The sequence below is a fragment of the Berghia stephanieae genome, chromosome 7 (assembly GCF_034508935.2).
Source record: "Berghia stephanieae isolate SIO BIC M18660-M18661 chromosome 7, UCSD_Bste_1.3, whole genome shotgun sequence".
NCBI lineage: Eukaryota > Metazoa > Mollusca > Gastropoda > Nudibranchia > Aeolidiidae > Berghia > Berghia stephanieae.
The window spans coordinates 53,172,200-53,190,854 of NC_088366.1; the positions used below are offsets into that span (position 1 = coordinate 53,172,200).

General features: G+C 37.2%; 2 protein-coding genes across 5 annotated transcripts in view; one reads left to right on the top strand and one right to left on the bottom strand.

Moving 5' to 3' along the window:
* The window catches only part of LOC144977485 (protein unc-93 homolog A-like), a 33,466-nt gene extending 23,434 nt beyond the window's left edge, over positions 1-10,032 (bottom strand). The window contains exons 1-3 of one of the 4 annotated variants that reach the window (XM_078922758.1): positions 9,972-10,032; positions 7,285-7,515; positions 4,362-4,624 (exon numbers count right to left, since the gene is read on the bottom strand). In XM_078922758.1, the coding sequence (XP_078778884.1) occupies positions 4,362-4,624; positions 7,285-7,322 (301 nt within the window). In that variant the 5' untranslated portion in view covers positions 7,323-7,515; positions 9,972-10,032. Of the gene's footprint in view, positions 1-4,361; positions 4,625-7,284; positions 7,631-9,971 lie in introns of those variants that run through there. The other 3 variants (XM_078922756.1, XM_078922757.1, XM_078922761.1) reach the window with 3 other exon arrangements.
* Positions 657-4,006, top strand: LOC144977484 (uncharacterized). The gene is made up of 2 exons (XM_078922755.1): positions 657-3,082; positions 3,612-4,006. The coding sequence occupies exon 1, from the start codon at positions 673-675 to the stop codon at positions 2,401-2,403; it is 1,731 nt and encodes a 576-aa protein (XP_078778881.1). The 5' UTR covers positions 657-672; the 3' UTR covers positions 2,404-3,082; positions 3,612-4,006.
* Positions 10,033-18,655: the final 8,623 nt, after the last annotated feature.

Below are 18,655 nucleotides of genomic sequence, written 5' to 3' on the forward strand. Positions count from 1 at the left end.
AAAGTCATGTCGTTCCCGGTAGAAACTTTCAACCCACACATTGAAGGGATTGATCAATGGTTAACGCGATTCCAGGAGTTAGCGATCTCATATGATCTTCCGGAGGACAAATGGGCACTCAAAGCGTCTCAGCATCTCAAGGGCAAAGCCTATGATGTTTATACTTCGCCTGACACAGGACAACAAAAATAACTTTCAGGAGCTAAAGTCATCCCTACTGAGACATTTTGATGTCAGCGCAGAATCCTACCGTAGAAGATTCCGAACATTAAGGAAGGACAGGCATGAAACATACCACCAGTTGGCAGATCATCTACAACTCAGCCTCCAACAATGGTTGAAACTATCTGGCAACCCAGACACCTATGAGGGATTAAACCAGCTTATCATGGTGGAACAGCTGAGAGATGCAATGCCCTGGATGTCCGTCGTTTTGTCGATGAGCAAGGCGCTCATAAACTGGACGATATAGTAACATGTGCTGACCGTTTTGCCACAGCGCAAGAAAATCACCTCACAGAAAGGAGACAACACCGGATTCAAAACCCGTCCACCTCACATGAAGATAGAGCCACATCTCCACCACCGTATGAAAAGAAGAATAACAATAACCAATACGAAAGAAGTAACACAACACAACACAAACAACACGTATACTGCAAGAACTGTAATATGAAGGGACATTTGACAGAGGAATGCCGTCGCGACAACAAACGTAACGGTCATCAAAAGGGAAAACCTGTCAGTGTAAATGTAGGCCGCACAGTTGGGAACCACCCACTTCATAAAACAAAAGAATCTTCGAATCACCCTCCAGTCATTGACACAGTCAAAGTAAATGGACAGAAAGTGACCGTTCTCTACGACACGGGATTAGACTATCACGCGGTTGTAGCTCGCGACTTGGTTCGGCCGGACCAATTCACAGGCGAAATCATCGAGATTCAATGCGCCACTACAGACAGCAGATCTCTGCCACTTCCGATAGCTAATATCGAAATAACCTCTCCATACGTAGTAGGAACTATACCTGCAGGAGTGCTAGACGCACCTAATCACCCTCTCATCCTTGGATGCAAATACGTATTTCTCGGAACGCCCAAACACCCATTTCACGCCTGTCACATAAGGACAAGAGCACGGGATCAACGGAATATGCCGCCGTTATCACAAAATCCTGGACCAAAGGAAATGAGGAAGGCACAGACCGAGGACACGACTCTCTCACGCTACTTCGCCAAAGTGACGGAAGCTAGTGACAAGAATAAAAAGGGAGATTTCATAATACAACAAGAGTTGTTATACAGAGTCTCTGGCAAAAAACGCCATCAGCTCGTCGTCCCCTCTACGCATCGCCGACAGATTCTAGACATGGGACACAACATACCTTTCAAAGGACATGTGGGAATCGCTGCCACAACGAAGCGCATCTCAGCCCACTATTTCTGGCCTGGTATTTCGGATGACATCAAGAGCCATATAAAGTCATGTCAAAAATGCCAATGGAAACCAGATCAAATAAACACAGCTCCAGTAACCTTAGGTTCGAATAGGACTGTAAACGCCCCCGTTCAATACACGGGCGCAAACATCATGAGACATTATTCACGCACAAAGAGACGGAATAAAAATGATCTCAAGCGATGGAATCAAGATGATACATGTAAATGGACTCACAAGGTTTCACAGAATTGGAGTCAGAATGATACCAGGAAACGCAGCAAAAATGTTTCACACAGTCTGGATCAAAATGAGGCCAAGAAACGGAATCCAAATGTATCAGAGATATGGAATCAACATGATACCAAGATAAGAAATCAAAATGATGCCAAGATAATGAATCATAATGTTGCCAAGCAACGAAATCAGGGAGGAACAATAACTCCTGAATTTAAAAATGTGGGACAAACCAGGAACGCTTCACACTGCGAGGACGATTTCTACGCTATAAAAAGGATCCTGACGTCACGACCCGTACTGCGCTTACCTGACCCCAACAAACCTTTCATTCTGAGGACAGACGCAAGTAAAATTGGAATAGGCGCATCGTTACTTCAACCTGATCTCGATGACCCCACAGTCCTACACCCTGTTGCTTACGCAAGTAGAAAATTATCGCCTGCGGAACAAAGATACTCAACAGTGGAGCAGGAATGTCTTGCCCTGGTATGGGCCATACAAAAATACCAAATATACCTTTATGGACGTCACTTCACTGTTCAATGCGACAATCAGCCACTTCTATTTCTGGCCACAGCTCAACAATTAAACGCTAAACTCATGCGTTGGTCGCTAATACTACAGCAATTTTCGTTCCATGTGGTATTCATCAAAGGCACTGATAACCATGGAGCCGACTTCTTAAGTCGCCATCCGGTATCCGATGACGTCACAACAACATAACTGTACCTGCAGTACTATCTTATTAACCACAATTCTCAGATGATTTTAAACGAGACTTAATTTTAATCTCACAAGGAGATTTTTCAAGAGGGGGAGAATGTGACGAGCGATTTTCTTTCACTGCGTGATTTCTTTATCATTCGTCAGCGTCTCGTTTCAAAACCACTTCAAACCTAGTGGACGAGACATATAATTGATTAACTCCTCCAGTAAGATAACCAAACATGGACAGTCTTTCTCCAATAAAGCTCCAAATCTTTCTAACGGAAATTTTGGTCGTTAGGTGGTAAACATTTCCATTGTATAACGGAACACTCACTTTCAGCTTAAGGCTTATTTACCTGTTCAAACTGTCTGCCCATTGTATTCATGCCTCCTGCTAATTACCCTTTCCAAACAAGTCGCCATCGTGCATAGGCCCTGAGGTCCTTGTCTCGTTCAAGAGTAGCTAATTGCAATTACTGTCCTAGTCTCTCCAGTAATTCTCCGTTATTCTTTCTTACCAAAGCATCTGGATATCATTGGCTATCTAAAACAGGAAATTCTTCTGATTGGCTATTTTCACTTCACAAAACCAATTTCATATCTGAATCTAATCACACACACGCTAAGAAGCCCACGAGAAAAGAGCTATCTCTCCAATTTCAAACTTGTAAAAGTTTGTCTATCTCGGCTGGAGGTAAAATGAATTATTGGTTAACATTCAAAGTGGAACGAGATATTACTGTGAATTCAATTTAATCTGTTATTAATATTATAGTTGTGTATATATTTTAATTGTGCTATTCCATGGATGTTCGTAAGTTGGAATACCTGTACAAAACCATATCTATATGTATCTTATTTTATAGTTAACAGTTGTTTATGATCTATGTTATTATTTCATTTATATTCAATATGTATATTGCTTGAATGTCTTTACCCTACCGCCAATCGCCGGCCACACATCATAACCTCAATTATAATTAATAAAAATAAATAAAGAAACACCAGGGACACAACCCTGTTAAATTCTCATCATGTAAGATAGCTCGACTGTCAGTTGATGTTTAAACCATATACTAACTACCATTATCATGGAGTTACTGCATCTCCTTGCCTTTGTCGGCAAATAAAGGCTATTATGATGTGTCGCTCAAGGACGATTCGGTGGCGAAAGACAAACTCGATTGGCTCTAAGACCTTGTTGTTTTAACTCTTAAATGAAGGTCCTGATCCTGGAGGTCCTGATCCTGGAGGTCCTGGCCATTGTCCTGATCCTGGTCCTTTTCCGTGTCGTTGGAGCACCCAGTTGTGCCGAATCCCTGCATCCCAGTCCTTGAACAGCGGTAAACCCCTGATGTCAGCCTAACTACAACACACTGTTGTGATGTCCAGAAAACTCTGCAAAGCAGGCGCCAACCCTGGAGCTAGCTGATACATTTGCCTCAGTCAAGCAAGCCGACGGGATAAAGATAAGCCAAACGGGCTTATACCATTTTCAAATGTATTTTCCACGGACACAAGTGATTAAAAACTACTAACTTAATCAATCAATCATAAATGAATCGATTAATAAAACAATAGATAAATAAATAATAAATTAGATCCACTCAATTAGAGCTATTCTTCCTGATATTAAATAAATACTTATTCTTTTTATCTTTTCCTGTAACAATCTAATTAAACTTTATGTATAGAATTGTTATTATTGCATTGGGCGTTACTATTGTCTTGACTCACTTGTTATTAATACAATTAAGTTATAAGGGACCCTAAGGCAATTCTTAATCACCCCTAGATTAAACCTGAGCCGTTTGTGATATAGGTTGAGTGGCGCAGCTGGTAACGAGAGCCATAGCGCGCATACTAGTTCGAATCCAGACCATTGAGCTATCGGTTGGATTCGATCCCACAACAATAACACACAACCCGCCACATACACTAAATATACGAAAGCTAAATTTTTGATTCCTTACCTTCCTCTCTGTTTAGACTAGTCTGAAGGTTTAAGATTCCATCATAAGCCGTGAAAAGAAATAAGAAGGAAAAACACCCGACAAAAATGTTCTTGAGGATTGTGTTCTTGGAGAAAGGGATCTCCTGGTTTTCGCTATGATGAATCTCTCCATTGGAGACAGAGCTGTCCTGTGACAGGCTGGTGGTCTTGGTGGCTGGGTTTCCATTTGATGCAGCTTTTGTATTGAGTTCATTGAGCTCTGTGCAGTCGATCAAAGATGACCTGTTGTTGAAAATTCAATTCAGATTAGTTCAAATTCATTTACAGACCTCCGGTAATTAATATCATTTTAAAATATTATAGCAGCAATTAAAAGGATAAAAATGGATGATACACACCAGAATAATTGTTCCCTGTTTGCCAGTCTAGAGTGTCTAATCTATTTAAACCACATTGCTGCAATTTTTACAACAGTATTCTACTATATAAATTTTTATTATGCTAAATTTCAAGTATCTAATTTCACCAACTACACGTGTTATATGAGTGTTGTTGAAATAGCCAAAACAAAGTAAGGCAAATTTTTGTTCTAATAAATGTGTGTCTTTCTTGTTTCGATTAAGGTGGGAATAAGACAGGCAATTCTCATCAATTAGAAAATCAAATTAACTGAATAATGAATAAAAGGAAACAATTCATATCATTTTACCAAGACATGTTTTATGAAATGTAATGTATTCATCTAAAATGCATCGTTGTGGCATAGACTTCGTTTTTAACAACTTGACTCAGACGGGGAAGAAACACTTTTCGTGCAAACCAGTGACCTCTGTAGAAATAAATTTTATTTTCTCCTGAAATTCTGTCAAAATTTGAAATTGTTGTCTCTGGTTTTCATAAACTTTATTCGAAATGGCATTCCAGAAGTGATAATCCAATGGATTGCAGTCCGGAGATTTGGGTGGCCAACTTTCTTTGTCAATGAACCGTCTGGTAATTGGCGATGCAGACACTCTGTCTAACTGGAGTTTTACTTGAGCTTTTATATAGCGTAATATCCACTAAACGTGCTCAAAGCGCTTTATAAGGGGTCCAACAGCAACACGTAACATGTAGAACGAAACATAACGCCTGTTAGGAGATATTGCAATTTTTTTTCCGACATAGACAACGCTGCGGCCAGGTACTCATTCTTACACCTAAGTACGGTGATAGAATTTGAGTAAAGAGCCGTGGCTCGAATTCAGGACTTCCTATCTGAAAGCGAGTGTCATACCACTGGACCACATAGCCACTCTCTCTCTCTCTCTCTCTCTCTCTCTCTCTCTCTCTCTCTCTCTCTCTCTCTCTCTCTCTCTCTCTCTCGAAAAAGGACCTCACAACATTATTCTCAAAGAAGTTACGTAAAATTGTCATGTTACCATCTGTAATTGTGATCACTATTTATTTATAAGAACATTTATTCCATTAAATTTCATCTTTCTATATTCACATCGTCTTAAACCAACTCGTCATTTGATTTTTGTTTTTTAAATATATTTGAATCTCCATTTTTTCTCCTCTCTCTCTCTCTCTCTCTCTCTCTCTCTTTCTCTCTCTCTTTCTCTCTCTCTCCTCCTCTCTCTCTCTCTCTCTCTCTCTCTCTCTCTCTCTCTCTCTCTCTCTCTCTCTCTCTCTCTCTCTCTCTCTCTCTCTCTCTCTCTTTTCTTATCTTTTCACTTCTCTTCTCCCTCCGTTTACAAATTCACACCTTTCACTATAGAAACCTGATAAACTCCGGCTCTATGGACCTGATGGCTCCGAAGAACGACTTGGATATAAATTGAAGAGCCCAGTGCTTAAAGTACTAAAGTCACAGGAAGTAAGGTTTGAACAAATGGATTTGACTATATATAGTATACAAAAAATAAAAGTGTAGTTTTGAGATAGATGACTTGGATCATTTTCATCATGAGAAAGTTTAGTGAGTATTTTATTTTATTTTTAAAAAGATGGCGCTACGTGGCTCAGCGGAACGGTCTTTGCTTCGTACCGGAAAGGTACCGAGGTCGAATACCTGCTGCGCTACATGGCCTTGAGCAAGTCACCTCGCCCTAGTTCAATTTGCGGCGCGGAATTGCAGCTGATGACTGAGTTATTCCAGCCTTCCCTTGGAATAGACCCTAGGGACAAATTTCCCCTGTGTGATGAATAAAGGGAATTTTACTTATTTTATTTTATTAAACTGAGATGAGTATTGTTTAAGTTTATCACCGATAAGCTAAAAATCATCAAATTGTGACTTAAGTTTTTAGTACTGGGGTCGTCAATAATTATGATATCGCCTCATAACCGTCATGTTTCATCATACCTGTTAGGTGTTGCTGTTGGCTGGAGATCCCATATAAAGCACTTTGAGCATGTTTAGTGGATATTGCCCTATATCAATGCTCAAGTTTTTCAGGTTTTTTTTTTTTTTTAATTTTTTTTTTTTTTTTTTTTTTTTTTTTTTTTTTTTTTTTTTTTTTTTTTTTTTTTTGTTTTTTGTTTTTTTCAATTCATTTTTTAGTATCTAAATCACCCGACTTAATACCGATTTGAGGCGGGGGGCCATGAGACAAAATATGATATATATATATATATATATATATATATATATATATATATATATATATATATATATATATATATATATATATATATATATATAAAGACCAACCCGACGTGAGCTTATTTGCAGGTCTGATAACCAAAATTGTTATTGTCTTATTGTTGTTATGGAAATACATAGGCTACTCCAAAACCAACGCTAAAATATTGTCCATTACAACAATGTTAAATCAAGCCCATAATTTCATTCCGTCATCTGACCTACAATTAAGTGCACATTGAAGACTCGGAATGAAATGAGACACAAGGGTAAAGTGCACAATAACAATTTTAAAAATGAAAAAATCATGAACCTTTCAAAGGAATAGGCCTTGTCAGGCATCGTGCTCATCGTTACATCAATCCGATCAGTGTGTAGTTTGTTTCTCTTTACTCATCTTAATGCTTAGTGATGTCTTTACACTTCATATTGATTATAGTCGAATCTGTACACTTCATCTTAATACATAGTGATGTCTTTACACTTCATATTGATTATAGTCGAATCGTTACACTTCATCTTAATACATAGTGATGTCTTTACGCTTCATATTGATTATAGTCGAATATTTACACTTCATCTTAATACATAGTGATGTCTTTACACTTCATATTGATTATAGTCGAATCTTTACACCTTATTTTAAATCATAGTGGAATCTTTACACTTCATCTTAATGCATAATGGAATCTTTAGGGCGAACCTACACCGGAGACTGACTCCGACGACCCGGCACTGCCGTCCTCTGTCGTCTTCCGGATAAAGATTTCGGGCACGGACAAAATACTAGGAATAAAGAGAAGAGCCGCTAGACCTATCCATACCAAGCACCCAACGTCCTCTGGCGTTTTTTTTTTTTTTTTTTTTTTTTTTTTTTTTTTTTTTTTTTTTTGGGGGGGGGGGGGGGGGTTGTCGAGCTTGGTATGGGTAGGTCTAGCGGTTCTTCTCTGTCTTCTTAGTATTTTGTCCGTGCCCGACGTCTTTATCCGGAAGACGGCAGAGGACGGCAGTGCCGGGTCGTCGGAGTCACACTCCGGTGTGGGTTAGCCCTTACACTTCATCTAAATACATAGTGATGTCTTTACATTTCATCTTAAATAATAGTGGAATCGTTACGCTTCATCTTAATACTTAGTGATATATTTACACTTCATATTCATAATATTCGAATCTTTACACTTCATCTTATATCATAGTGGAATGTTTACACTTCATCTTAATACTTAGTGATGTCCTTAAATTTCATATTGATAATAGTCGAATCTTTACACTTAATCTTAATGCACAGAAGAATCTTTACACTTCATTTTGATACACAGAGGAATCTTTACACTTCATCGTAATACATAGTGGAATCCTTATACTGCAAAGTGGTGTCAGTACTCTTTACACTTCATCCTAATACACAGAGGAATCTTTACACTTCATCCTAATACACAGAGGAATCTTTACACTTTATCGTAATAAATAGTGGAATCCTTATACTGCAAAGTGGTGTCAGTACTCTTTACACTTCATCCTAATACACAGAGGAATGTTTACACTTCATCCTAATACACAGAGGAATCTTTACACTTTATCGTAATAAATAGTGGAATCCTTATACTGCAAAGTGGTGTCAGTACTCTTTACACTTCATCTTAATACACAGAGGAATCTTTACACTTTATCGTAATAAATAGTGGAATCCTTATACTGCAAAGTGGTGTCAGTACTCTTTACACTTCATCCTAAAACACAGAGGAATCTTTACACTTTATCGTAATAAATAGTGGAATCCTTATACTGCAAAGTGGTGTCAGTACTCTTTACACTTCATCTTAATACACAGAGGAATCTTTACGCTTTATCGTAATAAATAGTGGAATCCTTATACTGCAAAGTGGTGTCAGTACTCTTTACACTTCATCCTAATACACATAGGAATCTTTACACTTTATCGTAATAAATAGTGGAATCCTTATACTGCAAAGTGGTGTCAGTACTCTTTACACTTCATCCTAATACACAGAGGAATCTTTACACTTTATCGTAATAAATAGTGGAATCCTTATACTGCAAAGTGGTGTCAGTACTCTTTACACTTCATCCTAATACACAGAGGTGTCTTTACACTTCATCCTAATACACAGAGGAATCTTTACACTTTATCGTAATAAATAGTGGAATCCTTGTACTGCAAAGTGGTGTCAGTACTCTTTACACTTCATCCTAATACACAGAGGTGTCTTTACACTTCATCCTAATACACAGAGGAATCTTTACACTTTATCGTAATAAATAGTGGAATCCTTATACTGCAAAGTGGTGTCAGTACTCTTTACACTTCATCTTAATACACAGAGGAATCTTTACACTTCATCTTAATACATAGTGCGTGGAATCCTTATACTGCAAAGTGGTGTCAGTACTCTTTACACTTCATCCTAATACACAGAGGAATCTTTACACTTTATCGTAATAAATAGTGGAATCCTTATACTGCAAAGTGGTGTCAGTACTCTTTACACTTCATCCTAATACACAGAGGAATCTTTACACTTCATCTTAATACATAGTGGAATCCTTATACTGCAAAGTGGTGTCAGTACTCTTTACACTTCATCCTAATACACAGAGGAATCTTTACACTTCATCTTAATACATAGTGGAATCCTTATACTGCAAAGTGGTGTCAGTACTCTTTACACTTCATCCTAATACAGAGAGGTGTCTTTACTTTTTGAACTTCATCCTTATACATAAAGGTGTGTTTATTATGTCCACTTCATGTAACCTTCACAGAATCAAGAGCATTATCAACAGTCAGACAAAAAAAGACCACTTATTATAGATTAGATGATAACATCATAAAATATAAAGTAGGCCACTCGTTTAGCATTATTTTCTCTATTGAACACTGCCTTTCTGTGTGATAATACTGTTACATCGGGCACGTAAAACCCTAACCATAATAAGAAAGTAAAGAAGCAATTTATCGCACTGACAAAACACAAATACCACGACTTTGTTGTTGTTGTTAAAGACCTGACCTAATGAAACACGGGTGTCGTCAACGCGACTGGGGTCTGAAATGTGGAGGCGAGACAAAAAAATTGGTCACAACAAACTCGGGAGATTTTGACACAGCCCGAGTCGACCAAATGAGACAGGTAGAGCAATCACGTATGACCTCTCTCTCTCTCTCTCTCTCTCTCTCTCTCTCTCTCTCTCTCTCTCTCTCTCTCTCTCTCTCTGTTGGGCTGAGTTGTGCGGTGATCTCTCTCTCTCTCTCTCTCTCTCTCTCTCTCTCTCTCTCTCTCTCTCTCTCTCTCTCTCTCTCTCTGTTGGGCTGAGTTGTGCGGTGATCTCTCTCTCTCTCTCTCTCTCTCTCTCTCTCTCTCTCTCTGTTGGGCTGAGTTGTGCGGTGATCTCTCTCTCTCTCTCTCTCTCTATCTATCTATCTATCTATCTATCTCTATCTCTCTATCTCTCTCTCTCTCTCTCTCTCTCTCTCTCTCTCTCTCTTTCTTTCTTTCTTTCTTTCTTTCATTTATTCTTATTTATTAATTTTCATCTCTCGTTTTCCTCTCTTTCTCTCTAACGTATTGTACCAAACGGGCAATATATATAATGAGAGAGAGAGAGAGAAAGAGAGATAGATACACTCACCCACACACACACGCACACACATGTGTGTATAACAGAATGTTATGTTTATGGATAAGAACATAAAAAATAAATAAACAGAAACAATAAAGAGATAAATAAGTGAATAAATAAATAACCCTCACGCGCCCACATGGTCAAGTAAAGGCTATTTATTCACATATTTATCTATTTATTTATTTTCTGTGTATTTATTATTATATTCGTATCCATAAACATAATATTCTTTTACACACACATATGTGTGTGAGTGTGTGTGTGTGTGTGTGATTTATATATATATATATATATATATATATATATATATATATATATATATATATATATATATATTATACAAGCACAGGTGCCCGTTCAATGATCGATCAAGGTCGATCAACACAAAAATTTATATTTCAAGTCTTGATGAAATACGAATTGTACTCAATGTCTATTGTCTAATTTATCGATTATTATGTTCAGGTAATTCATACCATTTTAAAATATTATAGCAGCAATTTAAATTATAATAATGGGTGATACACACCAGGTGGCTCAGAATAATTGTTCCCTGTTTGCCAGTCTAGCGTGTCTAATCTATTTAAACCACATTGTTGCAATTGTTACAACAGTATTCTACTATATAAATTTTTATTATGCTAAATTTCAAGTATGTAATTTCACCAATTACACGTGTTATTTGAGTGTTGTTGAAATAGCCAAAACAAAGTAAGGCAAATTTTTGTTCTAAAAAATGTGCGTCTTTCTTGTTTCGATTATGGTGGGAGTAAGACATGAAATTCTCATCAATTAGAAAATCAAATTAACTGAATAATGAATATTATGCGTGGGTGGGTGTGGGTGTGGGTGAGTGTGTGTGTGTGTGTGTATATATATATATATATATATATATATATATATATATATATATATATATATATATATATATATATATATATATATTATACAAGCATAGGTGCCCGTTCAATGAACGTGACGATAGGTCGATCAACACAAAAATTTATAATTCAAGTGTTGATGAAATACAAATTGTACTCAATGTCTATTGTCTAATTTATCGATAATTACGTTTTAATGTCGTACGGCGCATTTTGCTTGTGCACAGATAGATATTTGCATTCAAAGGGAGTCTCAAAACATAGGAGTATGTCGTTATCTTAGAGATAACTGGTCCTGTTTTGCCGTATTTTGTCACAATCAAGAACTTTTTAAATCGGTTATTTCCCTTTCTTTGTTTTAAATGTGTGAGGAGGGCGTCTCATGAGTCATTTGTTATGATTATTTCCCTTGAATTGTTTTCAACATGTGAGGACGGATGTCCTGAAGTTATTTGTTTTATTTCTAGAGTTTTTAAAACCAGTGGCGAGATCGAATCAAACCGTTGATTGGTCTACAGATGTCTCTGAATCTGAATGTTACTCAAAGTCGACTCAATTCTGACTATTTGTATTCGCGGGCGGAAAGAGTTGTTGAGTGTGACAGTTGGTATTTAGGCTGAAGAATTTTGATAATTTTTGTTTGAATGTGTCTAAACCTGTTGTGTTCACACATGATTCGGGAAAAGCGTTCCAGTTTTTAATATTGCGGGGTGCAAATGAATATTTGAAGATTGTTGAGTTTGTAGATTGGTGATTTATTGTCTTTGAGTTGGTTTTTCTTTGAATGCGTGTATTTCGTTGTAAGTCTAGTTGTTCTGGTAAGATGGTCGTCATTTTGAACATGAGAGTTAAGCGTTGTTCTTTCCGTCTGTCTTGAAAGGGAGACTATCCAAGCTGTGTGATCATTTCTGTTAAGCTGTTATAGGGGCTGTAGTCATTAAAGACAAATCTTGCAGCGCGGCGCTGGACAGTTTCAATTGCTTTTATATCCGATTGTACGTGTGGTCCCAAACTGTACAGGAACAGTCTAAGATGGATCTTATGAGTGTTGTGTAGGCAGTTTCTTTTACTTTTTATGGAAATGTCTGAAGTTCCTTTTCATGAACCCTAGCGCAGAATTTGCTTTATTTATTATTTTGTTGATGTGTGCTTGCCATATTAGGGTTTCGTGTATAATGATGCCTAAATATGGATGATTTCCCCGTAACTTGTTCCATTGTGTTATTGTTCAGTGTGTAGTTGGATCTAAGTGCTGATTTGCTGCGGGATATTTCCATCTTATAACATTTTGTTTCATTGAAACTCATGCCCTATGTGTCTGCCCATTGTTCGAGATCTTGCAAGTCTGCTTGCAGTTGTTTTGGTCTGATGGTGATTTGATGTGTCTGTAGAGAAGACATTCTGCAAAGAGCCTTGTTTGAGATGATAAAGCTTGAGGAAGGTCATGTATGTGAATGAGGAAGAGTATCGGACGTAGAACTGTCCCTTGTTGTACTCCTGAATAAACTTGACAGGATGATGATGATGAACCTTCGACAATAACTATCTGTGTTCTTTGCATCAGAACTTGGAAAAGCGCTTGACAAATATTTCATGTTTATTCGCGTGAAATATCTAGACGTCTATCATAATCTTAGTCAGAAAACAGCTGAATCTCCCTTGGCTTAGATCTTACTAGATCTTTTCATTTGGCTTTGATGATTGTGACAGAAGATTAAATGTTGAGTTTATAACGTCCGATAGGCAAACATTTATATTCCAACAGGCTGCGTTGATATCCCAAATTCAAAAACAATTCTCTTCGAATAGAAATAACTTAACCCGACTCGTGTTTCCCTAATACGTAAAAATTGTATTGTATTTATTTTTGAAACCCTGGTTTTGGTCTGTTCCCGCCTTTCCTTCCATCAAAACTTTCATGTACTAATCTTTCAGTAAGTGATTTTGTTTTGTTTTGTTTTGTACAAACCTTTACAGCTTATTTTGTCTTTCATTCCAAAACAAAAGTATGTTTTTCTACAGAGCCCAATGAATATCTCTCTCTCTCTCTCTCTCTCTCTCTCTCTCTCTCTCTCTCTCTCTCTCTCTCTCTCTCTCTCTCTCTCTCTCTCTCTCTCTCTCTCTCTCCCATTCCACTTTGAATGGACCAGGAGTTCTTTTGTCAATAGAATGTCGAGGGAGAACCAAATCCTTCGCAAAGTTCGTCAAGACTTGAAATCCGTTCCTGGTTGTGAACCAGATGCGTCATCAATATTAAACGTTAACAATGGTTCCCCTTTCCATTAAAAAAATAATAATAATAGTAATTCAAAGTAAGATGACACAAATGAATTATGTGGGATGATCAGAGAGACAGAAAGAGATGGAGAGAGATTGAGAGAAAGAGAGAGAGGGGGGGGGTGGGACAATTAAACTGCCGGAGTCCCTATACTCGTTTAAGGAAGGAGAGAAAAAAAAAGACTCATAATTGTGACCCCTCGCCTCAAAACGGTGTTATGTCGGGATTGTAATAATGCTGAAAATTGAATTTGTGGCCAGAAATCTCAGACTTGCGTTGAGTTTGTCTGTTTTATTGAGAAGAATGAATATCATAATTTAGTGTGCCGAGTACCGATAATTCAACATGTGGACCAGTTTAGCTTTACATTGACTTTTTAGCATCTGGTTCGTCCCGACATAATGCCGTTTTGAGACGATGGGTCACAATTATCAATCTTAAAGAGACATAACAAGCTGTGGACCTGTCATTGATTTGATTCGATCTCACTCTCATCACTGGTTTTTAAAAGTCTAAAAATTAAACAAATAACTCTCAGTACACCCGTCCTCACATGTTGAAAACAATGCAAGGGAAATAATCATAACAAATGACCCATAGAGGGGTCTCAAACACGTTAAAACAATAAAAGGGAAATAACCGATTTAAAAAAAAGTTCTTGATTGCGGCATATTGCTGCAACAGTGAACCAGCATTCTCTAAGATAATTGCTCATAGGTGAGCCCGTCCGAAGTCTGAAATCTAATTTGGGTTTTGCATTTAAGTCGAATTTTTGTCTTATTCTTTCACTCTCTCAAGCCCCAAATAGGTACATGAATACATTCCAAAGCTAGCCTTGGTTTTTATGTTGCGTCTTCATGAATGAGAGTGAATGAAGTCTAGTGTTTTGAATTATAAACGTACGGGTTTCTATTAAGTGGGTTTGTAAGTCATGGCTGAATTAAGAAACAATAGAAGATATATATTGAATTGAATTTACAAATTGGTTTAAAATCCCATAATTTAAATGCCTCTTGTTGCACGCGGCATTGCTTTCCCTAAAATTCTCACCTGCGCACCTGATTTTCGCAACGTCGGAATTTCGAGGTCTCAAATTCTTAGCATTGTATGTTATCAGTGAATATAAAGATAGGAATATTATCTTTACATTCATTGAATATGTAATTGATTAACCTTTAAAATGATATCTAACACAACGTAATGCTTGGTTTGAGTCAAAAATATAAAGAAAGAAATAAGTGTGAACTTACTTTTGAACATTGCTATATAACTCGCTCTTGGCTATTGCCAGTGCCTACATATTTTTGACCAAATCCATAATTTTAGTTGTCGTGGCTTCTTATTGATAATATAACTTTAACAACTAGACTGGCCCCACCCCTTCCCACGTCTTAAGTTCCCCCATTATCTACGTTACTATAACTATAACTGTCGATCTACCATTTTTTTGGAGTGCAGTCACAGCAATGTAACTCGAAAGTCAAGAATGAAATCAGAGTCATATCACTGTTATTACTCTCTTTGTGAAAACAATATTTTTTATGTTAGGGAAAATCAACCCGAATCCCTGCTGCAGAGGGTTTATTTGATTAAATTAACTCACTCAATCCTAGAGATTTTTGCTACTTTTCAAAATTGGAAAAAATGTATTTAAAATGAGCATGTACATAGACAGTTATATTCAACTACCATTTACATGCAAACAAAAAAAAAACAACTTAAAACATTAGCTTTGATACTACCCCTATGATTTGTCTCAGAAAAATTTAGTAATTTATAGGCATGGGGCAAAAGAAACCCTTGGTGTACTACGGATATAGTCGGTGTTAGGGTTGAGTGAGTTAATCATGTTTCAACGAGCAGAACTGCATCGATCGGTCTATGCTGTAGTTTCTGTTTGATAATGACATATTATTTTTTTTTAATAATAATGAAATGTAGCTTTTGTCTAGCGCAATATCCACTAAACGTGCTCAAAGCGCTTTACAAAGGGTCCCTGACCAACAGCAACACATGACATAAAGAACGAGACATGACGCCTGTCAGGCGATAGCACTTTTTTCCGACAGAGACAACGCTGTTAACGGCCAGGTAGTCATTTTACACCTGAGTGCGGTGAGAGAATGTGAGTAAAGAGTCTTTTCCAAGGACTCAACTATGCGCCGAGCGAGGCTCGAGTCCAGGACATTCCGATCCGAAAGCGATTGTCATACCATAAGGCCACATTATATATTATTTGTCGGTTTAGCTACATGGTGCTGATGTGATTAAAAAAAAAAAAGTTTGTGGTTGCATTGTTTTCCGTTGAGTCCTCATCGCTCAGCGTAATAGGCTTCAAAAGTCGTGACGTCACTTCCCTCGCAATGACGCATAGTTAGTAACTGGTTCTAAACTATCGGACGCCCTTATGAAATACTTCTCCGGCGAGAATAAAAGCGTATCCAGAGGAGAAAAACGTCATAAATCTGATCATGTTTTGACTTTTATACATTCTGATCACATGACATGTGAAAAAGTTCTAGCCAGCATGAAGAATAAAAAGTATCGATTTTCTTTGTTTAGAACCAAGCTGCTCGTTGCTAGGCGGACGTGACATCAGACTATTGATGTTTTGGCACGAGAGATGACATCTGATATGGTGTCAAGTTAGTAACCGCATTGTATTGTGTGATTAATTATAACTTGCATCGTATAGTTTCCTTTTAACTTTTTGTGTTAAGATAACATACAGATAAATCGAGACTGGGTGGGGTCCTCTGACCTCCCACGGTGGACAGGAGGTCTTTTGTCGCTCTTTATCTGTTATCCGAGTTGCATTCTGCCTTTGTCTTGGAATGATATTACATACTTGTTTTGTTCTGGCAGAAATCCGTGGAGTTGGGTGGGGGGGGGGGGGGGGGGGACAATCGAATGTGCATATTATTTTAGGGATATGATACTTGTAAAATCGTCTCTCTGTTTTGTACTGTAATATCTTTTGCTTTGTTTTTAAATATCGTGTTTTGTAAACATTTGAGTGAATTCCGTTTGATGGGATTCCGTGCTTGTATTCTTGTGGTCTAGTGGTATGACACTCGCTTTCGGATCGGAAGTTCATGGGTTTGAGCCTCGCTCGACGCATAGTTGAGTCCTTGGAAAATGCTCTTTACTCTCATTCTCTCACCGTACTCAGGTGTAAAATGAGTACCTGGCCGTTAACAACGTTATCTCTGTCCAAAAAATTACAATATCGCCTAACAGACGTCATGCCCCGTCCTACATGTTAAGTGTAGCTGTTGGTCAGGGACCCCTTGTAAAGCGCTTTGAGCACGTTTAGTTGATATTGCACTATATAAAAGCTCAATTATTTTTTTATTTTTTTTTTTAATTCTGGATGAGACTTTTAGGTGATCTAAAAACTAAGTACACTGATAATGTGCTCTTGGAATCTACATCTGTTCTCTATTTAAACCATTTCCTTTGTCTTACTTTTTTCTTGTGTGCTTTCAATTGCTAATCTATAATATTTTGACTATCCCATTTTCTTTCTTTCTACTGGCGGTGAAAAGACCTAAATACGTCGCAAGTTCCGTAAAATCCTTAAAAATAAAAACAAACAGAAATCGAGGTCGTGATTGAAGATAGATATGATATTACTATGGGAATTATATAGTATTAACTTTTCCGACTGACTTTACTTTAAATGAGAGAGCTTCTTAAATATACGATATTGGAGGAAGGTAACATAGCTACCTCCTATTATTTGAATGAAAGGTATGGTCTTAATATTTTTCATTTTATTTTGCCCTAAAACTCCGAGCACGTAAAGTCTATTTACGAAACACCATAGAATTAAACGGGTAATTTCCTTGCGAAACACAATTATTGGCTTAATTTGATATTCTTATGATTGAGAAATTGAAATATTGACCAATAGTTCTCCCGCTTTATCTTCTCACGAGCCTCCTCTTTAGAGAGCTGTTGCTTCGCCTATAGAGCAGTAAAGTTAGGTGCCCCAAACGTAAACAATAACAAGTTGCTAGTGATTTCCGTTAGGGACCGGAATAATTTACGCACAATATAGGTCTCCCAATTTTGTAGTTTGAGTTGTAGGCAATACACTTTCAGTATTGAAAATATGTTTACATAAAATCTAACAGTTGCAGAAATAATAATATAAGGCTAAATTATTATGAAAATCAGGCTCCGAATAATTCTCGTTTTGTTCACACCAGCGCAATAATTTGCTCTGGTCTAAAAATAGATAGACTGTAACTTTTGATAAATTTTAGAAAATTTTACCTTTTGTTCCATAAAATATCCATATCTAGACATTATTTGATGCATGATCGAGTATTTATGAATATGTGTTTCTTTTGCCACCTAACAGCCAATTTAAAGGTTATTTTTTTTCTATTATTTACATTGGAACGTGAGCTGTCAAGACAGAACATGTGGTTTGCCACGTGCTTCTCGACCTTTGTTTACGTTTGGGGCAGCTAACTTTACTGCTCTATTAGATTTTTTAATTCAATACTATTGGACAGGGATGATGCCAGTTTGACGCTTAAAACCTATGTGATTTACCGTCATTTTTCAGGTTATCGGTTACCACGTGAATACAGAGGAAGTTGAAGTAATCTTGAATTAACTAATTTAACCGTTCGAACACGTTTTTGGATTATTTTTTCCTCAATTTATTATAACTCGTGTGTTCATTTGCTATATGGGCTAAATCTTTATTTGTTAAAATATTCAATATTGTGTTTATGTAAGCTGGTTATTTATTTTATTGATATTTCATGTTCCTTTCAATGCGTTGTTATTATAAACAAAAAAGTGGCAAGTTGCCTTAGGGGAGAGAACTAATAATGATTTTCTAAAGGAAGTCGATTTTATCT